This window comes from Oncorhynchus clarkii, chromosome 8 (assembly GCF_045791955.1).
Source record: "Oncorhynchus clarkii lewisi isolate Uvic-CL-2024 chromosome 8, UVic_Ocla_1.0, whole genome shotgun sequence".
Classification (NCBI taxonomy): domain Eukaryota; kingdom Metazoa; phylum Chordata; class Actinopteri; order Salmoniformes; family Salmonidae; genus Oncorhynchus; species Oncorhynchus clarkii.
Genome location: NC_092154.1, coordinates 37,403,118 through 37,431,071, shown reverse-complemented (window position 1 = coordinate 37,431,071; position 27,954 = coordinate 37,403,118). Strand labels below are relative to the sequence as shown.

Here is a 27,954-nt window from a genome sequence, read left to right as displayed (position 1 = left end):
AGATGGGGGAAGATCAGTAAGGAAATCTACCGAGAGATGGGACCATGGCCGTTGTGGAACCGGGAGGGGCCCACCGAATCAACTTATCACGGACACCAAGCGTACGGTACGTAACTTCTACCAGTCGGACACTGTGCAGGCGCAGGTTCAACCATCAACGCCCGCTCGATGTCCGCGTCCACCTCCCATACCACTGGGGCCACCAGCCGAGAGGCTGGAAGGATGGGAGTGGGTTCGATGGACCGGTCCTCGGTGCCATAGAGACGGGACAGCGCGTCGGCCTTAGTGTTGAGGGAACCTGGTCTGTAAGAGATCGTAAATCTAAAACGTGTAAAGAACATGGCCCACCCAGCCTGACGCGGATTCAGTCTCCTCGCTGCTCGAATATACTCCAGATTACGGTGGTCAGTCCAGATGAGAAAAGGGTGTTTAGCCCCCTCTAGCCAGTGTCTCCACACCTTCAGGGCCTTTACCATAGCTAGTAACTCCCGGTCCCCCACATCATAGTTCCGCTCCGCCGGACCCAGCTTCTTAGAAAAGAAAGCGCAGGGACGGAGCTTCGGTGGCATGCCCGAGCGCTGAGACAGCACGGCTCCAACCCCAGCCTCGGACGCATCCACCTCCACTATGAATGCTAACGAAGGGTCCGGATGCGCCAACACGGGAGCCCCAGTGAACAGTGCCTTCAACTGGTTGAAGGCTCCATCAGCCTCTGCTGACTACCGCAAACGCACCGCCCCCCCCCCCTTCAGCAGTGAGTTAATGGGTGCCGCTACTTGGCCAAAACCCCGGATAAACCTCCGGTAGTAATTGGCAAACCCTAAAAACCGCTGCACCTCCTTTACCGTGGTCGGAGTCGGCCAATTACGCACGGCGTTAACGCGGTCACACTCCATCTTCCCCGAGCTGGAAATGCGATAACCCAAGAAGGAAACGGCTGGTTTGGAGAACACACATTTCTCAGCCTTGACGTATAGGTCATGCTCCAGCAGTCGCCCAAGAACCTTGCGCACCAGGGAAACATGCGCGTGTGGCAGAATAAATCAAGATGTCATCAATATAGACTACCACACCCTGCCCGTGCAAGTCCCTGAGAATCTCATCTACAAAGGATTGGAAGACGGCTGGAGCATTCTTCAACCCATACGGCATGACGAGGTACTCATAGTGGCCTGATGTGGTACTAAACGCTGTTTTCCACTCGTCTCCTCCCCGAATACGCACCAGATTATACGCGCTCCTGAGGTCCAGTTTTGTGAAGAAACGCGCTCCGTGGAATGATTCCACCGCCGTAGCGATGAGAGGTAGCGGATAACTAAAACCTACTGTGATCGAATTGAGACCTCGATAATCAATGCACGGACGCAGACCTCCCTCCTTTTTCCTCACAAAAAAGAAACTCGAGACGGGTGACATGGAGGGCCGAATGTACCCCTGTCTCATATGTTTCCATAGCCAGCGTCTCCTCCTGTGACAGTGGGTACACATGACTCCGGGGAAGTGCAGCCTTCTCCTGGAGGTTTATCACGCAATCCCACCGTCGATGGGGTGGTAATTTGGTCGCCGCCTTCTTACTAAAAGCGATAGCCAAATCGGCATATTCTGGGGGAATGGGCACGGTGGAAACCTGGTCTGGACTCTCCACCGTCGTGGCACCGATGGAAACTCCTATACACCTCTCTGAACACTCGTCTGACCACCCCTTAAGAGCCCCCTGCTTCCAGGAAATAAGGTGATTGTGAATAGCCAGCCAGGGAACCCCCAACACCACCGGAAACCCAGGTGAATCAATAAGGTAGAAACTGATCCTCTCCCTATGATTCCCCTGCGTTACCATGTCCAGCGGAATCGTGGCCTCCCTGACCAGCCCTGACCCTAACGGTCGGCTATCTAAGGAGTGCACGGGGACAGGTGGGTCTATCTGCACTAACGGAATACCCAATTTACGAGCGAGTCCACGATCCATAAAACTCCCAGCTGCGCCTGAATCGACTAGCGCCTTATGCTGAAGAGAGGGGAAAAGCGCAGGGGGAAAAAAAATTAACAAAAACATGTGACCAACAGGGAGCTCTGGGTGAGTTTGGTGCTTACTCACCTGGGGTGGCCGAGGAGTGTTCCGCCGACCATCTCGACTCCCAGAGGGACTCCTCCAACACCGGTCCGAAGTGTGTCCTCTCCGTCCACAATAGGAGCAGGAGGAGCCCCCTCTGATCCCCCTAGATGCAGCTCCTCCCAACTCCATCGGAGTGGGAGTGGGAGAGCTGGAAGGTGGAATTAACAGGACCCCTTCTGAACGCCCGCGGGCAGCTAGCAGGTTGTCCAATCGAATAGACATGTCTATTAGTTCATCCAGGGAGAGAGTTGTGTCCCTGCAAGCTAGCTCCCGGCGGACGTCCTCCCGGAGACTACACCGGTAATGGTCCATCAGGGCCCTGTCATTCCACCCAGCACCAGCAGCTAGGGTCCTAAACTCCAACGCAAAGTCCTGCGCGCTCCTCGTCTCCTGTCTGAGGTGGAACAGTCGCTCACCCTCCGCTTTACCCTCTGGTGGATGATCGAACACAGCTCGGAAACGGCGGGGGAACTCCAGGTAGTTGTCCCGAGCCGAGTCTGGACTGTTCCAGACTGCGTTAGCCCAGTCCAGGGCCCTGCCCGTTAAACAGGAGACGAGGAGGCTCACACTCTCCTCACCCGAGGGAGCCGGACGCACGGTAGCCAGGTAGAGCTCTAGCTGGAGCAAAAATCCCTGGCACCCAGCAGCCGCTCCATCGTACTCCCTCGGGGGGGAGAGACGCAGTGCGCCGGACCCAGAGGACGACGTAGGTGGAGTAGGTGGTGTCGGCAGTGGGGGAGCTGGGGTAGACGTCGGGAGACCACTCCTCTCCCATCGTTCCATCCTCTCCATCATCTGGTCTATCGCGGTACCAATCCGATGGAGGACAGCTGTGTGGTGATGGACGCGCTCCTCCATAGTGGGGAGAGGAGTGGTCGCTGCTCCTGCTGACTCCATTTCAAATGGTGCGGGCTTCTGTTACGATCAACTAGGTGTGGTGGGTGGAATCAGGCGCAGAGAGCAGGGTTCAGTCGTTTTTTCAAATTTATTCCCCAGCGCAACAAAACAGTCACGCCAACACACAGGGCGTATGTATATAAGTTGCCAGTCCAAACAACAGGACAAAATAGTCCGGAGAATAAATACACGAATAAATCACACCATCAAACACAGAGTAACAAAAACAAGCCCGCACAAATACCCAGCGGGCCTAGTGCCCTTAAATACCCTACAAACAAACCCTAATACAAAACAGGTGTACCCAATTACCTAATAACCCAAAACAAACGGAAAGGGAATCGATGGCAGCTAATAGGCCGGCGACGCCGACCGCCGAGCACCGCCCGAACAGGAAGAGGCACCATCTTCGGCGAGGTTCGTGACAGTTTCATTATTTATTTGAGACTAAATTGATTTTATTGATGTATTATATTAAGTTAAAATAACTGTTCATTCAGCATTGTTGTAATTGTCATTATTACAAATATATATATATATATATATAAATTGTCTGATTAATCGGTATCGGCCTTTTTTGGTCCTCCAATAATCGGTACCGGCGTTGAAAAATCATAATCGGTCGACCTCTAGTGATATCGCCCAAAAAGTGTATGTATATATAAAAGTGTATATACAATATCCCATTTACATAAAAAATAGAGATTTGGTTGAAAAAATATATGTACTTATCCTTTAAGGGGAGGAGAATCTGGACCACATCGTTACGCAGATTGTCACTGGTGACCAGCCATCTTTAGATCTCTCAGTCTGATATACAACATCATCCATGAAATCCTCTGTGAAGTTTAGGACTAAAAGTTGTAACATTCTGCTGAAGACAAACACTTGGCCATGCCCAGACTTATTTTGTGTCATTATTGTCATCGTAATACCAGTACTCAATATAGTGCATCTTTCATCTGATTTGTTATGAGTCATGGCATGCTTTTCATGTGTGTAAGTTGACCATTTGCGATTTTCTTTTCTTTCTTTCTGTTCTTTCTTTCTTTCCTTCTTTCCTTCTCTCGATTTTGCTCCCTCTCTCTCTCTCTCTCTCTCTCTCTCTCTCTCTCGCTCTCGCTCTCTCTCTCTCACACTCCTTCTCTGTCTATATGGAATAGAGTAGGATTGATACGATTGCAATCAATTCTGTTTAGAGTGGTCAGCGTGTACATCAGGTAACACCAGTTCAGGTTACCCTGTTACAGGTGACCAGAACCCAATGATGATCTCTCACCCGCCAACCCTCTGTTTCCAGTCAGACAGCTATAGGCTGTAAGAAATCTTCTAAATACTAGACCTCTTGGGCCAGTTTCCCAGATCCAGGCTAAACCTACTCCTGGACTAAAAAGGGATTCGCCATTGAATATGCTTTTTAGTCCAGGACTAGTAACTGACCCCCTAGTAACTAAGACAGTCCTTATTTAAAATCACAAGGGAGATACAGTATATACACTGAACAAAAATATAAACGTTTCATGAGCTGGAATAAATGATCCCAGAAATGTTCCATAAAATTTGTTTACATCCCTGTTTAGTGAGTATTTCTCCTTGCCAAGATAATCCATCCACCTGACAGGAGTGGCATATCAAGAAGCTGATTAAGCAGCATCGTCATCACACAGGTGAATTTCTGCAAACTGTCAGAAACGGTCTCAGGGCAGCTCATCTGTGCGCTCGTTGACCTCACCAGGGTCTTGACCTGACTGCAGTTCGGCATTGTAACCAACTTCAGTGGGCAAATGCTCACCTTCGATGGCCACAGGCACCCTGGAGAAGTGTGCACTTTACGGATGAATCCCGATTTCAACTGTACCGGGCAGATGGCCGAGCGGTTTTCTGATGAGCCCCATGGTGGCAGTGAGGTTATGGTATGGGGAGGCGTAAGCTACGGACAACAAACACAATTGCATTTTATCGATGGCAATTTGAATAAGACAGAGATATCATGACGAGATCCTGAGGCCCATTATCGTGCCATTCATCCACCGCCATCACCTCATACTCACCAGACATGTCACCCATTGAGCATGTTTGGGATGCTCTGGATTGACGTGTACGACAGTGTGTTCCAGTTCCCGCCAATATCCAGCAACTTCTCACAGCCATTGAAGAGGACAGGGACAACATTCCACATGGCCACAATCAACAGCCTGATCAACTCTATGCGATGGAAATGTGTCTCTCTGCATGAGGCAAATGGTGGTCACACCAGATACTGACTGGTCTTCTAATCCACTTCACTTTTTTTAAGGGAGCTTTGACCAACAGATGCATATCTGTATTCCCAGTCATGGTGAATCCATAGATTAGGGCCTGTTTTGACTTATTTCCTTATATGACCTGAAACTCAGTAAAATCTTTGAAATTGTTGCATGTTGCGTTTCCATTTTTCTTCAGTGTATGTAATCTGCCCCCTCACATGATGTCATAGCACGCATACAACCTTCAACATAGTGAACAGCATACAGTAGTGGACCTATACCATTTTAAAAGGGCGGCTGTGGACTCTGGTCAAAAGTAGTGCACTATACAGGGAATAGGGTGCCATTTGACTTTGTCTTAGACACTTTTTTCAGAATCTATTATGTCTGATTCTCTGATGCAGCATGGGCGATATCTTGGAATCCTTTTGAAGAGTCCCAGCTTCACAGTGTGTCCAATTGTACTGTATGTATTCCTGTATGATTCATCAGGCCTAGGACAGGCAGACAGGAAGACAATCAGTCAGTGTGTTCAGCTGAGTGCTGTGCTGGGCTGTCAACTATGGACAGAAACGCCACGGCTTTTTATAGAAGCAGCCAACAGTATCTGCCTTTGCTACATTGTGTAAAGACGGCCCTGGGCTGGGACTGTTACTGTGTGTGTGTGTGGTGACATAATGCCTTGGTGTTGTCCTTTTGTAGGATGGTGTCTGAAAGACAATAGCATACGTGGCAGGTTTCTTCTGTTTCAATACACACACGCGGCAGCTCTCTCCTGTTTCAATCAAAGCCCGCTGTTTTAAGCACAGCGGAACGGAAGCAGCTCTCTGTCGCATTCAATCACGCAACAAAATGATACACACACTTTAACAACATGTGCTCTGTCCAGCACACACATTTCTAGCTCTCACAAATGGAATGCTTTCCTCTCTCAACAGGACTCCACTACGGTGACCCCTGTGACCTTACGAGTCGACCCCCAGGGCTACTTCCTGTACTGGACTGACCAGAACAAGGTAAGAACAAAGATATTACACAGAAGAAGATAATAACAAAGGCATTTCACAGATTGAAGAGATTATGTTGCTCTATGAAACTGTAGACGCAGCATTCCAGCACCACTCCTAAAATACTACCCTAAGCAGGTGTCGCAGGACATACTCACAGATCAGTGGTCAATGTCCTGCTCAGGGTGGGTTTTGTTGGGGTAGAACTGGAGTTGACAGCTACTCCCTGTCCCCACTTCCCCTCATAATTAACAACAACAACAACACACAAGTCACGAGCAGTGTATTGTTTGAGTGGCTCTTGGCAGTCGATGCTAGGCTCATACTAGCTTTACCTTCTTACTGCAATCCTATGTGGGAGGTGATCTGAGCTGAATCAGTGACATTTGCACAGGCAGCTATCCCTAGAAACCACCAGGGTCACGTCTGTCCTTACTACAAGAACCAGTCAGAGGAGAGGGGAAAATATATAGCCACTATCCCCTAAGAGCGGAGGCTATTAGTAAAGAGAGCAGGAAAAGACCAGAGGTGTGTGGGGGGGAGGAGGGGGGGGTGTATAGAGGTGGCGTCTCAGTCAGCAGTCCTGTTCCTGCCCCGGTCTGGTGGTATAGTGAAATAACTCCATCTGTTTCAACACAAAATCGATGGCTCTAACTGTGACTGGCTCTGCTGAGGCACACGCGCACGCACGCACGCACGCACACACACACGCACACACACGCACACACACACACACACACACACACACACACACACACACACACACACACACACACACACACACACACACACACACACACACACACACACACACACACACACACACCTCCAGACACATAGATAATATAAAGCCAGCAAGTCATCACTTCTGCCCTCTGCAGTATATAAATACAGACAGCTTGCTACTGGCCCTGATTTTTACTCATCACATAATTACCTCTGGTTCTAAGTACATTAATGTACCCTTGCAATTTGTACCTTAAAAGAGGCAATAGTGTACCTTAGGGGACAAGATAGTAAAGGTACAAAAGCGTACCTTTGGAAAAGGTACACATTTGCCTTTTTAGGGTATCACCATAGGGACAAAGCAGCTTGTTCTTTTTAAGTGGCAAAAATGTAGCTCTAAAAGGTTTTTGGCTGTTGTTCAACACTGCAGGGTGTAATGCCTTATTTGCATATTTCCCAGGGTGCCTTTCAAGTGAATTTTAGTTACCAGTACCACCCATGACTGTGTTTTGCTAGAGTCATGATTGTTGCATTCAAAGGCCTTCAGGCCTATAACCTTCACATAGTAAGTGCCTAAGTGAATATTTTATATTTGAAATGAAATTCTTTATGACAATACATTACATACTGTAGGTCATAAGGCCATACTTTGACAGCCTAGTTTACCCCCAACACAATGGTCTGAAACTGCTGGGTTGCAGGCCACATCAGGCAAGTCACTTTATGCTGGCTTTCAAAGTGATATGAAATTCCTATTGGAATCCAGACAGATTTAGGATTTCCAAACATGTTCAATGAGCATGAAAAAACACACATTGAATTTTTGTTTTTATCAACCTGCAATAAGACATACTGGGAAATATGATAGTGATGGGTGTGGTTTTTGAGAGTATCTGATGACTGTACCTTAATATTCAAAATATTGTGAACAAAAATGTACCATTATACTAGATTATCTGCATGTATACCATGTGAGATTATATGTGTACCTCTGAAGGTAAATTGTGTGTTTTTTTAAATATTTTTGTATCCCCGGCAACAATACTACGCTAACCGTACCATTTATTTTCTGAGAGTGTACTATGTGTTTTCTTTTGCGTACCGTGATAAACGTACCGTTGCCCACGTCCTTACACATGTGCACTGTCCTGTCCACTGTGTGTGTGTGTGCGTGCGCGTGCGTGCGTGCGTGCAACATCCTGGTGGCATGCAGAGCTGGAGCATTCCTTACATTCCTCAGGAGAAGAGAAGCAGTGGACAGATCGTGCCTCTATAGCTGTTACACACACACACACACACACACACACACACACACACAGCTTATTGTAGTATTCACTCAGCCGACCATGTGTGTGGGGGAGCGTGCATGCATGCGTGCATACATTTTTTATAAAAGCCTGTCTCACGAGATTGCCTCTATTTGTATCCCTTAGATTACGTCTTACAGGGAGACTGCCAGGCAGTTTAGTTTAAAGGGGATTACGTACTTTTGTTCAGTGGTGGTAGTTATCCAGGTGTTTGTATGTGGTTGAGTGGGACCAAGACATCTGGCCGGAACTATTCAATGCCATGTTTCAGTGCAAAACCGAAGAACGTGCCCAAATCCTCAAACCGCTCAGTGAGAGAGATCCTGGCACTGAGTCGTGGCACTGTGTGCCTGCTGTGTGCCTGCTGTGTGCCTGCTGTGTGCGTGCTGTGTGCATGCGTGTGTTTGTGCATGTGTGTGTCTGTGCATGCGTGTTTGTGAATGAGTCCAGCATCCCAGCATCTGTGTCTCTCTGCCATGTTGTATTCTTAAACAGACCGCCGGCATGTAAACTCACGCGGTCATAATACTGAGATGTTAGTGTGTGTGTCTCCAAGTCCATTTGTCTCTTGTTTTATGTCCCCGTGTGTACTCCCTCAACCCGACCAGACCTAATCCGCACCCCTCGGAATCACGTACATGCACAAATGTGCACACACACACACACACACACACACACACACACACACACACAAAAACAAACACCACCAGGCCAAAAGTTCAGTCATCACTCATCACCGATATTGTCTTAACAGAGGATTAACATGACACACACCTCTGTACGCTACGGCCAATGTTGTTGGCTAGTTTACATATCCCTGTCGTTCCATAGGCAGTGTCATGGCAACTAGAGAACAGCCTATCTCAGTCACTATCAGCGCACAAAACATTTGGCTATAAATTTTACATATGGTGTGTGACACGCCCGCATACACACACACACACACACACACATTCCTTCACTGCCCAACAAGCAACAGGTGCCTCTGTGAAGGGTATAAATAAAGTATTCTCCCATTGGTGGAGAGCGCTTCTCAGGAAAGCGTTGCGTAATCTGGAGTGTTTGATGGACCTCACCAAATGAACAGCCATTTGGTCTAGTTGCCATGGTAGCCTTGAAATGCCAGGTGCAGTCGTCTCTTATTCCGTCTTCAGATTTTCAATGAGTTGCTTTTGTTATCGATCTCATCTGATGTTTGCGCTCCATTCAGGTTATTGGAGCTGCGTGTGTCCGTGTGAATTGTGCATGCATTCGTGCGCGCGCGTGTGCATGCATGTGTGTTTGTGCATGTGCGTGTGCGTGCGTGTGTGTGTTGTGAAGGAGGGTCAGGTCAGGGAGAAGGGTGGAAGGTTTCTCTAGGGACACTCCAGTTTCAGATCCCAGCCTCTCTCACTAAATGGCATGTCTCTCAGTTACAGTTGGTGGTGAGGCAAAGATCGTTTTGTGCATAGTATAGTTGCGCTACACAGATTTGAATAGAGTATTACAGAATTGAATAGAATAAGAGATGTGTAAATAAATTACCCTTCAGCGTATTGTAGTATGTGCAGCTGTGCTCATCTACAGCCTGGGAAGGCAGCTAATCTCTGCAAGAGTAGCCTTTTTCACTTGAAATAAGTGTTGTTGTTGATATAGTCTGGATAGGGTAATTCTAGTTACCCTAGTGCTACCCGTCTACCTAGCTTCCTACTCTATCATTGCTTTGAACTGCTGAATGCTCAGTACTTGTGGCTGTGAAGTGTTGGAACATTGCATTTGTGCACTTGTGACCGATAATTGGTGGCTGTGTCCGTTGGAGGGGGTAGTTTTCTTCACCTCTGCTAGGCAATCAGCAATTATAGGGACGTAAAATAACAGTTTTATTTTTTCATGTTTTTCATGTTTTGGATCTCAAAATTACAAGTTCTTAATAGAAAAAAACGAATAAATTGGGCGTTCCAAGTCCACAACAATGCTTAAACCACATCAAGAGACCACTTTTGAGGTCTTTGAAAAATTTGAGGAATGTAGATTTTTGGGTGTCGTTACCCTTCAATTCCAGTGCATCTTACCAGAATATTTTTTATTAGCATCATCGCTAACGGCTACACAAAGTGTTAGAAGCGCACACTGCACATACACAGATAGGGGGAATTCTCTTTGCCTCTTCAGAAATTTGGAGGAAATACGAATCACTGGTGCAGTCTGTTCATGTCTTATGATAAACTTGGGAACATTTAATTACTTGGTTCCCTACTAAGTTCAATAAATGTTACGATATTGTTGAATTCCATTTTAATGTCTGGATTCCGTGGTTCCGTCCGCATTCTCCGCATTGAGGATTTTATAGGGCCCTACAATTAGTGTTAGTTCTTTAGTCTCTCCCAGTTTTTCAGCGGCTACAGTAAGCGGCAGGCTTGTCATATGGTGGTGTTGTCTCCCATAACGAAGACTGTGGCCAAAACAAAGACATTCTGCAGAATTGTTCTGCGATGTTACTCGAGGAAGGAAAGAGAGGAAGGCTTCACACCACTCTCTTACTTGGGTATGTTACCTCGTTATTTTCAGATGATCTAATTTTGCTCTTTTGTAGCTTTGTCAAGTATGTGTGTGATTTCCATGCCTGCTTACTCCTGTCACTATAGGTTTTACAGATGCGCCCCACCCCGTGGTTTCAACCCTTCTAATCTAGTGTACCCTGCACGCACAACCCATGTGGACATGTGGACAGTCTTTGGCAGCCTTTGAAACTGCCAATCTGTGGTCAGTCCCTTCACTTTTTGGCCCTGACAGAGACATGGATTACCCCAGAGAACACTGCTACTCCGGCTGCTCTCTCGTTATCTGACTATGTGTTCTCCCATAGACCAAGAGCATCTGGTCATCATGGTGGTGGCACAGGGCTACTAATTTCTCCTAAATGGAGATTCTCTTTTCCTCCTCTCTCACCTGTCCATCTCCTCATGTCACTTGTCCAATCTAGCTTAACATTGTTGTCATCTATCACCCACTAGGTCCTCTTGGAGAATTCCTCAATGAGATTGACACCTTGATAAGCTACTTCCAGACGATGGCTCACAGCTCATCATACAGGGCGACTTCAACCTACAAACGCCTGAATTCTACACATTTCTTTCCACAAATGCCTTTCCCCTCCTTGCCTCTTTTGACCTCACCCTTTCCCAGTCCCCTCCCCCTCAAAAGGCAGGCAATATGCTTAACCTCATCTTACTGCAATCCCCTCCAGATCTCTGATCACTACTTTTTTAATTTTCTCTCCGTCTCTCCTCCAACCCTACCCACTCAGCCCCTACCCAGATGTACATGTGCCATCACAATTGTTGCTCTTTCTCTTCAATAAAATGTATTTATAAAGCCCCTCTTACATCAGCTGATGTCACAAAGTGCTGTACAGAAACCCAGCCTAAAACCCCAAACAGCAAGCAATGCAGGTGTAGAAACACTGTGGCTAGGAAAAACTCCCTAGAAAGGCCAGAACCTAGGAAGAAACCAGGCTATGAGGGGTGGCCAGTCCTCTTCTGGCTGTGCCAGGTGGCACCCCAATGGTTGAACTAGCTTCCCCCTGAAGCTAGGACAGCAGAGTCCCTGCCCATCTTCCAAAAACGTCTGAAACCCCCCAATTTTTTTTTTACCTTGCACTTGCCTTTTCCTACCAACACTGACTTAGCTGGTAACTTCTGCATTGAGAAAAATGTTACTTACGACTGTGATCTCAAGATGAATGCAATATGTCGCTCTGGATAAGAGTGCCAGCCTAATGACTAAAATGTCAATGTAATAGTTGTGGTTGGTCGTACAGTAGTAATAACATAGGTTTTAGTTTTAGTATCAGAGTAATGGACTTTAAGCAATAATATATCCACATGTTGAATCTCCCACACACACACACACACACACACACACACACACACACACACACACACACACACACACACCATGTCTTGCCTCCATCGTAACAGAGTTCCCAGACGGTGCAATTCTGTTGGATTCCTTGGCTGGAGCTGCTCCTTTCGTCAGCACTATGGGACAGAGACGGACGTAAATCTACAGCCAATACACCCACAGAAAACTTCTAGACAAGAGAGAGGGAAAGAGGGAGAGATATGGGTAGGGGGGTACTGGTGGAGGGAGAGAGAGAGGGATGGCAAGTTATAGGAAAATGGTGGTGGAGAATGATGGAGTGAGAGGCAGGCAGACAGAGAGCTCGAGGGAGAGATACAGAGAGAGGGTTGAAGAGTACACAAGAGAGAAAGAGAGATAGAGAGGGGTGAGGCGGAAGAAAACCTGGAGAGCTGGCCAGTAAATTTAGGACGGTTGGTTATGGGAGCCAAAGAGAGGAATTGATGAGTTTGCTTTCCTGGAAACAATCTCCCTTGTTCTTTCTATCATGTCAGCCATAGCATGGTGTCTTGCCATTTGTCTAATGAGACTATTTCACGGGACATTATCATTTTTAGACATGATTGAGTGTGACAGTTTATTTTGATAGCTTTTTTGGGAATTGCGGACATTCTCCTGCTGTATAATTACTGTGATTATCTGTCGTTGTTAGCCGAGCGACTCGCTGTTGTTTCCCTCCACGCAGTCTGCCTTGTGTTCAGCCAGTTGGCCGTAACACTGTGTGTGTGTGTGTGTGTGTAGGACTGGATGACTCATAGACTTCATAACCATGACACAGAAATCGATGCCAGTGTAGGCATGCAGAGAGGACTGTCATCGTCCCTCAGAGAACAAGGACAGGGCGATATTGATATGATGTCTTGACATCGCAATGACTCGGGAATGATTTATCCGTTTTCAGGGCTGGACCGAACCAGGTCTCATCTAAGTCCCAGAGGCTCTCCACTCTCCACGGCTCTGACATTTGAATCAATCAGTCATTTGGAAACAGCGCCGTCCATAATGAGATGTGTCACCGACTTTCTCTACTGTACTTTCACAATAGGACGTGTCGTTGAGTGTCTCTCTTGGTATTTCTTCTATGGGATTTCCTACAGGTGATCTTGCAGGTGACAGTTTGAGAAATGGACACTGACAGTCTCTCCTTTGGTTTAAATGCCAGGCCCACTCCTGTTCTGGTGCCTCCACACTCGTTTGTATTTTCTAACAGGCTTAAGATGGAAAAGGGTCAAATCAATGAAAAAACGAACGGAGAAAAAGTGAAAGTGGAAAATGATGACCTGCCAGACATGCCTGTATGGTAGACTGGGAACTTAGACACGGGAACAAAAGATACATGTTCTATGTATTGCCAGGCTTCCTCTGATGAAGGTGACACGCTTTCTGAGCATCAACAGTGAAAGAGGGATGAAAAGATTAAAAACGCTGCCAGACTCTGATGGATTTACGGCGGTTGTATGACTAGAATCTATCCGTTGCCTTTCTTGAGGAGGGGAGCAACTCTGGCCAAAAATATATATTTTTGCTTGGGTTAGCCCTGTTGGCCCTGCTCCTCTTTGTGAATTCTGATTAGTATTGCTTATTTTCCACTGCTACAGGCTATGGTACACACACACACACACACACACACACACACACACACACACACACACACACACACACACACAGTGGCACTGACCTCTGTTCATTTCCTCTCTAAGCTGTTGTACCTCATTCAGAAAAAGTCAAACCGTCAGAGAGAAGGGATGCTCCCTACACTCAGAAACACAAATGTGACAAAGCAAACTTCACTTCCAGCCAGTCTCTCTCTCATCACACGTCCCGCGTCCTTGTTTGAACTCACATGTAACAAAAGCCAACGGCTGCTCTATTATACAGCTCTGAACGTGGAGCCTGGCAGAGGTAGTTTCATAGTGCATATATATATGAGGTGGAACAGTAGAGAGTATGATGAGGCTTATCCTTCTCTCCGAGGTGACGTTATTTATAACGTTTATGTTGGCCTATTTCTGCGTGCACCCATTATTCAAAACCCTCCCCGACACCGCTCATTCAAATCACCTGACACGGTTCACACACAGAGAATACGGCACACCTAATTTGAATAACTGCTACAGCGTGCTCCCTCGGGATGTCAGTGGAAGAAAGCAAAGGGAAAGGCCCAACAGCAGGGACAAAAGACGCACTCTACACACCAACGTTATTTTATACACCACACCTGTTTGCACTGTACACGTATGTGTTTCCACAAATTCCAAGGTGTGACAGAACATCTCCCCACATCTCTCGCTGTGTTGTTTATCTTTCATTGTCGAGAAGCTTTGAGTGAGCGAACAGTGCACACAGAGTACTGCGTGTGTGAAGTATGTATGTTATTGTTTGCCTGCGCTGGAGGCTCTGTTCAATCAAAATGTGATGTGGACTAGAGCATTCTACAGATGGCTGACGGTGGAACCGACAGAACAGTCTTTATCGCCACAGAACAGAACACACCAGACCACAGCTCTATCCTCTCTCTTTCTCTCTCTTGTCCACTCCTGTCTCCTGCTCTCTCCTTCTCTCTCCTATTCTCTCGCTCTGGTTTTATCTCTGTCTGACTCGGACACATGCACAGGCTCTTTATCCCACCTTCGCAGCTCTTCCCTGAGTTAGATATCATGCGTTGTTTTCCACAGTGATAATGAGATATTGTGAAAACCATTGATTAGAATATGTGATTTGTTTGTTCGCATATCCAACGGACAGCCAGCGAGATGTTAGTTTTGTTTGAATATTTGACAGTGAGATAATATGATAACGGCTGTTAAAAACTATGATCCAGCAAGTGATTTGTTTGTTCAAACTGCACCAAGAAATATTGCCAAGTAGATTCTTGTTTCATCAAAGTGTCCTCGTTGTTCCCCGTGCAGTTAAGTTATTAATGTGCTTGAGGTCTGTGGCTGTCAACCTTCTGTACGGAGTGAATAGAGCATGTGAATAGAAGAGTGGTGCGGCCAGCCACGGTCCTTTAAGTGCATTTCCAACAGCCAGCGGGAATATCACAGTATGGCGTACACGCCACTTGTCCCTCTCTGTCAAAGCGGCGAGTGCCTTCACACACACAAGGGTGACAGCAGCCAGTGACCCATAGCAACGAAATGTAACAAACATTATAGACGAGCAAAAAAAAAAGATTGCTGAAACAGATCGCACGCATAAAAGCGTAGTCACAGGCAACATAAATTATTCATCAAAAAATGGATTAGAAAACAATGATTTTGGGCCTCCCGGGTGGCACAGTGGTCTAGGGCTGTGGTCAGTTGCTGTGCCACCAGAGACTCTGGGTTCGCTAGGCCAACGTACAATTGGCCTAGCGTCGTCCGGGTTAGGGAGGGCTTGGCCGGTAGGGATGTCCTTCTCTCATCGCGCACCAGCGACTCCTGTGGCGGCCCGGGCGCAGTGCGCGCTAAACAGGTCGCCAGGTGCACTGTGTTTCCTCCGACACATTGGCGCGGCTGGCTTCCGGGTTGGATGCGCGCTGTGTTAAGAAGCAGTGCAGGCTTGGTTGGGTTGTGTTTTGGAGGACGCACGGCTTTCGACCTTCTTCTCTCCCGAGCCCGTAGTTGTAGCAATGAGACAAGATAGTAACTACTTGGCACAATTGGCCAAGGTCGTCAGGTGAACGGTGTTTCCTCCGACCCATTGTTGCGGCTGACTTCCGAGTTAAGCGAGTGAGCATTAAGAAGCACGGCTTGGCGGGTCATGTTTTGGAGGACGCATGACTCGACCTTCGCCCATTGGGGAGTTGCAGCGATGAGACAAGATCGTAATCACCAAAATAAAATGTATAAAATAATAATAATAATAGAGCAGAATCCAGTCCAGGATTCATTGAAAATGAATGGGCCACCCTGTCTGCCGGGTGCTGTCTGTCAGAGAATTTACTGTCTGATTTTCATGTCGGGCCATGACGACCAAGCTTACTGTTGGTAAAATATAGCTGCTCTCGCTTCCTTGTATATATAGCATATACAGTTGAAGTCGGAAGTTTACATACACCTTAGCCAAGTACATTTCAACTCAGTTTTTCACAATTCCTGACATTTAATCCTAGTAAATATTCCCTGTCTTAGGTCAGTTAGGATCACCACTTTATTATAAGAATGTGAAAGGTCAGAATAATAGTAGAGAGAATGATTTATTTCAGCTTTTATTTCTTTCATCACACTCCCAGTGGGTCAGAAATGTACATACACTCAATTAGTATTTGGTAGCATTGCCTTTAAATTGTTGAACTTGGGTGAAACATTTCGGGTAGCCTTCCACAAGCTTCCCACAATAAGTTGGGTGAATTGTGTCCCATTCCTCCTGACAGAGCTGGTGTAACTGAGTCAGCTTTGTAGGCCTCCTTGCTCGCACACGCTTTTTCAGTTCTGCCCACAAATGTTCTATTGGATTGAGGTTAGGGTTTTGTGATGGCCCTTCCAATACCTTGACTTTGTTGTCCTTAAGCCATTTTGCCACAATGTTGGAAGTATGCTTGGGGTCATTGTCCATTTGAAAGACACATTTGCGACCGAACTGATGTCTTGAGATGTTGCTTCAATATATCCACATCATTTTCCATCCTCATGATGCCATCTATTTGAAGTGCACCAGTCCCTCCTGCAGCAAAGCACCCCCACAACATGATGCTGCCACCCCCGTGCTTCACGGTTGGGATGGTGTTCTTCGGCTTGCAAGCCTCCCCCTTTGTCCTCCAAACTTAACGCTGGTCATTATGGCCAAACAGTTCTATTTTTGTTTCATCAGACCAGAGGACATTTCTCCAAGAAGTACGATCTTCCTTCCCATGTGCAGTTGCAAACCGTAGTCTGACTTTTTTATGGCAGTTTTGGAGCAGTGGCTTTTTCCTTGCTGAACGGCCTTTCAGGTTATGTCGATATAGGACTTTTACTGTGGATATAGATACTTTTGTACCGGTTTCCTCCAGCATCTTCACAAGGTCCTTTGCTGTTGTTCTGGGATTGACTTGCACTTTTCACACCAAAGTACGTTCATCTCTAGGAGACAGAACACGTCTCCTTCCTGAAAGGAAATTGCTCCCAAGGATGAACCAGACTTATGGAGGTCTACAATTGTTTTCCTGAGGTCTTGGCTGATTCTTTTGATTTTCCCATGATGTCAAGCAAAGAGGCACTGAGTTTGAAAATAGGCCTTGAAATACATCCACAGGTACACCTCCAATTGACTCAAATGATGTCAATTAGCCTATCCGAAGCTTCTGAAGCCATGACATCATCTTCTGGCATTTTCCAAGCTGTTTAAAGGCACAGTCAACTTAGTGTATGTAAACTTCTGACCCACTGTAATTGTGATACAGTGAATTTTAAGTGAAATAATCTGTCTGTAAACAATTGTTGGAAAAATTACTTGTGTCATGCACAAAGTAGATGTCCTAACCAACTTTCCAAAACTATAGTTTGTTAACAAGACATTTGTGGAGTGGTTGAAAAAAGAGTTAATGGTATGGACAGTGCTTTGTGTAGTGTGTTGCGTCTTTGGAAATGATGGTTCGAATCCCGGGTCTGCCACGGCATGGATGAACCAATTTACACTGTCAAAAATATAGTTCACCAAGCTACCAATTACTTCACACTGGAAGAAGTTAAGCTACACTACAGCTACCCTTGAGAAAAATATAGTTTACTTCACAAAAGTAGTTCACTACATCCAAACTACTTTGTGATATATTATCATATCTAAATCTGAAATGTCATAGACTACAAATAGCAAGAACAGATCACTCTGGGGTTATATGTTAACAGAATGTGTACTTTAGCCTATTAAACACACATGAGAATATAGCAGTTTTCATGCCGAAGAATAAAATAAATTCTTGCTCATATTTTCTGTTATTTTGGAGAGAAAAAAGTAGTGTGTAGTTCCAGTGGTTTGCTACGCTGCTATATGTATAAAAAATAAAAAAAATTATAAGTAATAAACTACTAAAAACACAACCAAGATTTGAATATAGTTCAGCTCCCACCAAGCTACTACAAAATATAGTTCAATTACTAGTTGAACTACATGTAGTTCACTGCTCCCCAACACTGCTCATTCGACTGCTATGTACCATAAAAGTGCAATTAATTGCAGAGTCTCAAATAGCCGCCTGTCCCTTTTTTAATAGCTGAGCAACGGCACACATTCCAGCAAATAAACGTCTGTTTCAAATAAACGGCGTGTCTAAACTAATTGTTTCCGAGGTTTTAATGTTTTGGTATGTTACATTAAATAAATAAATAATGACAAAAAAAGGATGCCACTCAGTTTTTGCCGTCAGAAAGAAAGCGCTACCCATTGGCTGCTAAGAGCTGAGAACTGATAGCTAACCCTTGACATGTAGCTTACTGGCAAGCACAAAAAACAGTCAACAACTTTGGGAGTACAGACCCCCAGAAATCGTCCGGTCACTCTCTAGTGGCGAAAGTAAGAACTGCCAAAAGTGCAACGTCAAACAGGAGAATAATAGAGAATAATAAACAGGAGAATAATAGATCCATATTAAGACTAAAGAAACGTGACACAGTGTGTAAATGATACCACATTAGTGCAGGAAATGAAGCAATGCATTACAATGCTGTATGGAAGTGAATGCTGCAAATAAATAATTAACTATGCAAATGAACAACAGTTGTGTGCATTAAGGAAATAGACACCTGGCTCAAATAGAAACCTGTCTCTAATAAGAGTCTGTTGTGTTCAATGATTTAAGCCAATAAATGCCCGGGGCTGTTATTAATTGAAGTTTTACGGTATGAGGCATCAACAGTCCCCAGGATCTCCTTAAAAACTTTCACCATTCATGAATATCAACTGCTGTGATCAATAAGCACCCAAATATTGAGACCATCCCGCTCTTGCAGCGATGCATTTTTAAGTCAATTAATCGAGTTGGGCTCCTCTTTAATGGTTTGATGGAGGGGATTGGGTGTGACATCAGTGACCTCAGGGTGAGATGCTACTCCGGTTGGTTTGATAGAGGGGATTGGGTGTGACATCAGTGACCTCAGGGTGAGATGCTACTCTGGTTGGTTTGATAGAGGGGATTGGGTGTGACATCAGTGACCTCAGGGTGAGATGCTACTCTGGTTGGTTTGATAGAGGGGATTGAGTGTGACATCAGTGACCTCAGGGTGAGATGCTACTCTGGTTGGTTTGATAGAGGGGATTGGGTGTGACATCAGTGACCTCAGGGTGAGATGCTACTCTGGTTATTTGATGGAGGGGATTGGGTGTGACATCAGTGACCTCAGGGTGAGATGCTACTCTGGTTGGTTTGATAGAGGGGATTGGGTGTGACCTCAGGGTGAGATGCTACTCTGGTTGGTTTGATAGAGGGGATTGGGTGTGACATCAGTGACCTCAGGGTGAGATGCTACTCTGGTTATTTGATAGAGGGGATTGGGTGTGACATCAGTGACCTCAGGGTGAGATGCTACTCTGGTTGGTTTGATAGAGGGGATTGGGTGTGACATCAGTGACCTCAGGGTGAGATGCTACTCTGGTTATTTGATCAGTGAGGGGATTGAGTGTGACCTCAGGGTGAGATGCTACTCTGGTTGGTTTGATAGAGGGGATTGGGTGTGACATCAGTGACCTCAGGGTAAGATGGTACTCTGGTTGGTTTGATAGAGGGGATTGGGTGTGACATCAGTGACCTCAGGGTGAGATGCTACTCTGGTTATTTGATGGAGGGGATTGGGTGTGACATCAGTGACCTCAGGGTGAGATGCTACTCTGGTTGGTTTGATAGAGGGGATTGGGTGTGACATCAGTGACCTCAGGGTAAGATGGTACTCTGGTTGGTTTGATAGAGGAGATTGGGTGTGACATCAGTGACCTCAGGGTGAGATGCTACTCTCTTAGACATGTTTTTTCGAGAAGGGTTCTCCGGCTGTCCCCATAGGAGGACCCTTTTGGGTTCCATGTAGAACCCGATGTAGAAAGTGTACTACATGGAATACACAAGGGTTCTTTCTACCTGTAACCAAAAGGGTTCTCCTATGAGGACAGCCGAAGAACCCTTTAAGGTTTTTGATAGCACCTTTTTTCCCCTAAAGGGTCATAATAGGGTTATCGTATGACAATGCAGCGATCCACGGCGTGTTAGGTCCGTTGTCGTTTCGATGTGGTTGAGTACTCAAATAACCCCTTAAGCATCCTGTGATGCTGTGATTTGACTAGCCAGGAGCCACGCTGCAGTCTAGCCAGGTGGATCCTTTCTTTTTTTTTGTTTTTTTGTTTGTTTTTTTTTTGAATTTTTACCCCTTTTTCTCCCCAATTTCGTAGTATCCAATTGTTGTAGTAGCTACTATCTTGTCTCATCGCTACAACTCCCGTACGGGCTCGGGAGAGACGAAGGTTGAAAGTCATGCGTCCTCCGATACACAACCAACCAAGCCGCTGCTTCTTTAACACAGCGCACATCCAACCCGGAAGCCAGCCGCACCAATGCGCCGGAGGAAACACCGTGCACCTGGCCACCTTGGCTAGCGTACACTGCGCCCAGCCCGCCACAGGAGTCGCTGGTGCGCGATGAGACAAGGACACCCCTACCGACCAAGCCCTCCCTAACCCGGGCGACGCTAGGCCAATTGTGCGTCGCCCCACGGACCTCCCGGTCGCGGCCGGTTACGACAGAGCCTGGGCGCGAACCCAGGACTCTGATGGCACAGCTGGCGCTGCAGTACAGCGCCCAGGTGGATCCTTTCTGTATAGAGAGGCCTTCAATCTCAGACATCTAACCCATGGCCTGTTGATGTCTCAGAGATAGAGAGCTGTGGTTTAATAGAGCAGTATAGGAGATAGAGCAGCCTTGGCTGCATCTCAATTGTCTAAAGTAGCTTCCTCTCACCTTGCCTCCGTTGGATCATTCTCTCTTCCCCTATCTTCCGCTCTCTCTCTCTCTCTCTCTCTCTCTTGCTCTCTCATACACACACACACTCACAAATGTTTCAAAATGACACATATTCTTAATCATTACAGACCTCGTTTAATTTAATCGATTTCACTCGAGGAATCTGGAATGACAGATTAAAGCAGCAATTATATTTTAAAGATATGCAGGTACAGTGCCAGTTTGTTTCGGCAAATGGATGAGTGAGAGAGTGAACACGTGAATGAGTGAACCAACGACAGGAGACATCCAGTTCCTGAATTAGCATTAGCGTGTCTATGGGATACTGAGTGGAGATTAGCATTAGGCTAATGAGCGGTGACTCTCCATTTGGGCTAATGAATCATTAACCACCCTTTCAGAGGAAGCTGTTTACCGCCTTCACTTTCAGAAACCCCCTCTCTTTCAGTCCTTACTAGCAACCAGAAACCCTACGATTCACTCCACTTACTCATTTAGCTGTCTTTCTAAATCAGGGTGGCTTGTGCATGTCACAGTCTACTTTGTATCCCATTTCCCTGGTAGACAGTAATAGAGGCATTGGATGGGGAGGATGAAATATCCATTGCTTTCCCCTGCTGCCTCCCAGTCATTTTTCCTGGTATTTCCATTAGTGAAAGGTTACACAATATCACTGTGTCTGTCTCTTCCCTATGAGTAATAACACCATTAGTTGGTGTTGTAATTATCTAGCTGTGGTCCATCTCTTAGAGGTACAGTAATGTGAAACCTAATCGCCTCATTAACACACAGTGGACACACAGCCACCCAGTGTGATAGCCATTATACAGCCAGACTGGTCTCACACAGACGTTTATAGACACACATGTTCACACTCACACACATGTACACACATACATCGTGAACGCACACACACTTCAAACCATAGATCTACCCAAGCAGGGTACCCCCCCATCTCCAGCCACCAGCTCTTACTCTGACAATACCTTGATGTCTGGAAGGAGACGTTTGGGGGCGATTAAACAACAATCTATATTTCAATGACATTTGCCCCCGAATGGCAGTTGTAGCTGCGTCTGCAATGTGACAATGCAGACAACAAAGAACCAACAGACATCAAATAGATACATAACGAACATCATAAATTAACAAGTCCCTTGACACGCAACAACACTTCAAAAACAGATTGAAACTGACAAGCTCTTAGCCTCTGGACTCGAGGAACGTTTGGAGAACTTTCCCATTTGATGAGGCCAATCGAGGAGATTGGATTGTCCATCTCCAGACTTCTCCTGGATTCTCCCTCTGTCTCCCCCTGGTCCCCCTCTCGTCTCCTCTCCTCGCTCCTCTGTCCCATTTGAGCTGCAGAGCTCCGGAGCCTAACTGTGCCAGTAATGTGGGTCAGAAGCCTCTCTTCTCCTCAGCCTGTCGATTCAATTTGGCGAGATGATAAGGAGGTCTCAAATTGAACCAGCTCAGAGGTATCGTGGTGCTGTGGGGAGACTGACGTACTTAAAATACGACTGGCCTCAGAGAACGTTCCTCGAGAGAGGAGAAGATGAGAGAGGGGGTGAGAATGAAAGAGTAAGAGAGAGACGGGAGAAGACACAGACAGAGAGAATAAGAGGCGAAGAGAGAGGCGGGAGAAGACACAGACAGAGAGAATAAGAGGCGAAGAGAGAGGCGGGAGAAGACACAGACAGAGAGAATAAGAGGAGAAGAGAGAGACGGGAGAAGACACAGACAGAGAGAATAAGAGGAGAAGAGAGAGACGGGAGAAGACACAGACAGAGAGAATAAGAGGAGAAGAGAGAGGCGGGAGAAGACACAGACAGAGAGAATAAGAGGAGAAGAGAGGGATGGGAGAAGACACAGACAGAGAGAATGAGAGGAGAAGAGAGAGGAGGGAGAAGACACAGACAGAGAGAATAAGAGGCGAAGAGAGAGGCGGGAGAAGACACAGACAGAGAGAATAAGAGGAGAAGAGAGAGGCGGGAGAAGACACAGACAGAGAGAATAAGAGGAGAAGAGAGAGGCGGGAGAAATCAAATCAAATCAAATTTTATTTGTCACATACACATGGTTAGCAGATGTTAATGCGAGTGTAGCGAAATGCTTGTGCTTCTAGTTCCGACAATGCAGTAATAACCAACAAGTAATCTAACTAACAGTTCCAAAACTACTGTCTTGTACACAGTGTGAGGGGATAAAGAATATGTACATAAGGATATATGAATGAGTGATGGTACAGAGCAGCATAGGCAGATACAGTAGATTGTATCGAGTACAGTATATACATATGAGATGAGTATGTAAACAAAGTGGCATAGTTAAAGTGGCTAGTGATACATGTATTACATAAGGATACAGTCGATGATATAGAGTACAGTATATACGTATGCCTATGAGATGAATAATGTAGGGTAAGTAACATTATATAAGGTAGCATTGTTTAAAGTGGCTAGTGATATATTTACATAATTTCCCATCAATTCCCATTATTAAAGTGGCTGGAGTTGAGTCAGTGTCAGTGTGTTGGCAGCAGCCACTCAATGTTAGTGGTGGCTGTTTAACAGTCTGATAGCCTTGAGATAGAAGCTGTTTTTCAGTCTCTCGGTCCCAGCTTTGATGCACCTGTACTGACCTCGCCTTCTGGATGATAGCGGGGTGAACAGGCAGTGGCTCGGGTGGTTGATGTCCTTGATGATCTTTATGGCCTTCCTGTGACATCGGGTGGTGTAGGTGTCCTGGAGGGCAGGTAGTTTGCCCCCGGTGATGCGTTGTGCAGACCTCACTACCCTCTGGAGAGCCTTACGGTTGAGGGCGGAGCAGTTGCCGTACCAGGCGGTGATACAGCCCGCCAGGATGCTCTCGATTGTGCATCTGTAGAAGTTTGTGAGTGCTTTTGGTGACAAGCCGAATTTCTTCAGCCTCCTGAGGTTGGCTTCACAATGCTGTCTGTGTGAGTGGACCAATTCAGTTTGTCTGTGATGTGTATGCCGAGGAACTTAAAACTTGCTACCCTCTCCACTACTGTTCCATCGATGTGGATAGGGGGGTGTTCCCTCTGCTGTTTCCTGAAGTCCACAATCATCTCCTTAGTTTTGTTGACGTTGAGTGTGAGGTTATTTTCCTGACACCACACTCCGAGGGCCCTCACCTCCTCCCTGTAGGCCGTCTCGTCGTTGTTGGTAATCAAGCCTACCACTGTTGTGTCGTCCGCAAACTTGATGATTGAGTTGGAGGCGTGCGTGGCCACGCAGTCGTGGGTGAACAGGGAGTACAGGAGAGGGCTCAGAACGCACCCTTGTGGGGCCCCAGTGTTGAGGATCAGCGGGGAGGAGATGTTGTTGCCTACCCTCACCACCTGGGGGCGGCCCGTCAGGAAGTCCAGTACCCAGTTGCACAGGGCGGGGTCGAGACCCAGGGTCTCGAGCTTGATGACGAGCTTGGAGGGTACTATGGTGTTGAATGCCGAGCTGTAGTCAATGAACAGCATTCTCACATAGGTATTCCTCTTGTCCAGATGGGTTAGGGCAGTGTGCAGTGTGGTTGAGATTGCATCGTCTGTGGACCTATTTGGGCGGTAAGCAAATTGGAGTGGGTCTAGGGTGTCAGGTAGGGTGGAGGTGATATGGTCCTTGACTAGTCTCTCAAAGCACTTCATGATGACGGAAGTGAGTGCTACGGGGCGGTAGTCGTTTAGCTCAGTTACCTTAGCTTTCTTGGGAACAGGAACAATGGTGGCCCTCTTGAAGCATGTGGGAACAGCAGACTGGTATAGGGATTGATTGAATATGTCCGTAAACACACCGGCCAGCTGGTCTGCGCATGCTCTGAGGGCGCGGCTGGGGATGCCGTCTGGGCCTGCAGCCTTGCGAGGGTTAACACGTTTAAATGTCTTACTCACCTCGGCTGCAGTGAAGGAGAGACCGCAAGTTTTCGTTGCAGGCCGTGTCAGTGGCACTGTATTGTCCTCAAAGCGGGCAAAAAAGTTATTTAGTCTGCCTGGGAGCAGGACATCCTGGTCCGTGACTGGGCTGGATTTCTTCCTGTAGTCCGTGATTGACTGTAGACCCTGCCACATGCCTCTTGTGTCTGAGCCGTTGAATTGAGATTCTACTTTGTCTCTGTACTGACGCTTAGCTTGTTTGATAGCCTTGCGGAGGGAATAGCTGCACTGTTTGTATTCGGTCATGTTACCAGACACCTTGCCCTGATTAAAAGCAGCGGTTCGCGCTTTCAGTTTCACACGAATGCTGCCATCAATCCACGGTTTCTGGTTAGGGAATGTTTTAATCGTTGCTATGGGAACGACATCTTCAACGCACGTTCTAATGAACTCGCACACCGAATCAGCGTATTCGTCAATGTTGTTGTCTGACGCAATACGAAACATGTCCCAGTCCACGTGATGGAAGCAGTCTTGGAGTGTGGAGTCAGCTTGGTCGGACCAGCGTTGGACAGACCTCAGCGTGGGAGCCTCTTGTTTTAGTTTCTGTCTGTAGGCAGGGATCAACAAAATGGAGTCGTGGTCAGCTTTTCCGAAAGGGGGGCGGGGCAGGGCCTTATATGCATCGCGGAAGTTAGAGTAACAATGATCCAAGGTCTTTCCACCCCTGGTTGCGCAATCGATATGCTGATAAAATTTGGGGAGTCTTGTTTTCAGATTAGCCTTGTTAAAATCCCCAGCTACAATGAATGCAGCCTCCGGATAAATGGTTTCCAGTTTGCAAAGAGTCAAATAAAGTTCATTCAGAGCTTGGGGGGGGATATATACGGCTGTGATTATAATCGAAGAGAATTCTCTTGGTAGATAATGCGGTCTACATTTGATTGTGAGGAATTCTAAATCAGGTGAACAGAAGGATTTGAGTTCCTGTATGTTTCTTTCATCACACCATGTCACGTTAGTCATAAGGCATACGCCCCCGCCCCTCTTTTTACCAGAAAGATGTTTTTTCCTGTCTGCGCGATGCGTGGAGAAACCTGTTGGCTGCACCGCTTCGGATAGCGTCTCTCCAGTAAGCCACGTTTCCGTGAAGCAAAGAACGTTACAGTCTCTGATGTCCCTCTGGAATGCTACCCTTGCTCGGATTTCATCAACCTTGTTGTCAAGAGACTGGACATTGGCAAGAAGAATGCTAGGGAATGGGGCACGATGTGCCCGTCTCCGGAGTCTGACCAGAAGACCGCCTCGTTTCCCTCTTTTTCGGAGTCGTTTTTTTGGGTCGCTGCATGGGATCCACTCCGTTGTCCTGTTTGTAAGGCAGAGCACAGGATCCGCGTCGCGAAAAGCGTATTCTTGGTCGTACTGATGGTGAGTTGACGCTGATCTTATATTCAGTAGTTCTTCTCGACTGTATGTGATGAAACCTAAGATGACCTGGGGTACTAATGTAAGAAATAACACGTAAAAAAACAAAAAACTGCATAGTTTCCTAGGAACGCGAAGCGAGGCGGCCATCTCTGTCGGCGCCGGAAGTTACAGACAGAGAGAGAGAATAAGAGGAGAAGAGAGAGGCGGGAGAAGACACAGACAGAGAGAATAAGAGGAGAAGAGAGAGGCGGGAGAAGACAGACAGAGAGAATAAGAGGAGAAGAGAGAGACGGGAGAAGACAGACAGAGAGAATAAGAGGAGAAGAGAGAGACGGGAGAAGACACAGACAGAGAGAATAAGAGGAGAAGAGAGAGGCGGGAGAAGACACAGACAGAGAGAATAAGAGGAGAAGAGAGAGACGGTAAACAGAAAGGGAGAGAAGACTTGTACAGAGAGAAAGTGATAGGAGTAGACAGAGGAACGGCAGTTAGCCCATCAGAGAGAGAGAGAGAGAGGGGGAGAGTAAGAGTTAGGGAGAGAGTGAGAACATTGACATCGGCAGACAAGTGAGAAGAGAAACAGGGGAGCTGAAGTATTTCAGTCTTGTCTTGTTAGGCTTCTTTTAAAGGTGATTCAGTTAGCATTGCCTTGGTACTTGTGCCTTTACTCAGATCATTTGTTTTTATGACTTGTCTCTACTTAACATCCCTTAAAGTTGCTTGTTGTGATGGTAAAACCAATATTGTTTTTATTGTCTTTGGAAATGACTCCCATTCTCTTTCCTAACAGAGGGATATAATGCAAAGCAGTAAAGCTTATCTTTCTAAAAGATAGGCTTGAAATTGACATGGTCTAAGAGAGGCTTGCGTTCACACAGGCAGCCCTATTTTTTGACCAATCAGATCAGCTGTGTAAAAGATCTGATGTGATTGGAAAAAAGATTGGTGTCCCGCTTCCGGTGTGACTGGAGGGCGCGCAATTCGAATAAAAAAATAATCATAAATACAAAATGTAGTACATATATAGTACATATACTACTAAGTGCAGCTTTCTTAATGAACCAGAAAAGCAATAGTTATTTCTGTTTGTTTTATCAAAGTTAGCTGGCTAACTCATTGATGCTACTTTGTAGTATTACCCCTCTGCTCTGAGGGGAGGGATTTGGCTTGGACGGTCTAGTTTACAGATAGATTGTCATGGTTGACTGACACCACATGTTTTTACATGCTGTTGGCCTAATATAAGGATGTGTGCCCTCTGTTGTTGCTGGTTATGAATACAGGTGTGATCATGTTGTTACTAAAATAAATCACACAGTTACAACGAATAGCTCGAACAATAGTGTCTTTTCTTGTTGTTGCCCTCGCTCTGTCTGCTCGTTTACACCTGCACGCATTCGCAGAGACACGCGCACAGTCACTGGGTGAATCAAATAAACAGGTTCTATATTCATCCAGGGAGAGAGTAGTATTGTTCTCCCCTGGTGGCATTTCTCTGGATTATTTGTGGACATGTCAAACCAGCCAGGAGCTCCC

At 46.4% G+C, this 27,954-nt stretch overlaps 1 protein-coding gene across 2 annotated transcripts in view; it reads left to right on the top strand.

The window, feature by feature from the left end:
- Window positions 1–27,954, top strand: part of LOC139415359 (1-phosphatidylinositol 4,5-bisphosphate phosphodiesterase beta-1-like) — a 435,430-nt gene that overhangs the window by 6,914 nt on the left and 400,562 nt on the right. For both annotated transcript variants that reach the window (XM_071163445.1, XM_071163446.1), the window contains exon 2: window positions 6,195–6,272. In XM_071163445.1, the coding sequence (XP_071019546.1) occupies window positions 6,195–6,272 (78 nt within the window). The remainder of the gene's footprint in view (window positions 1–6,194; window positions 6,273–27,954) is intronic.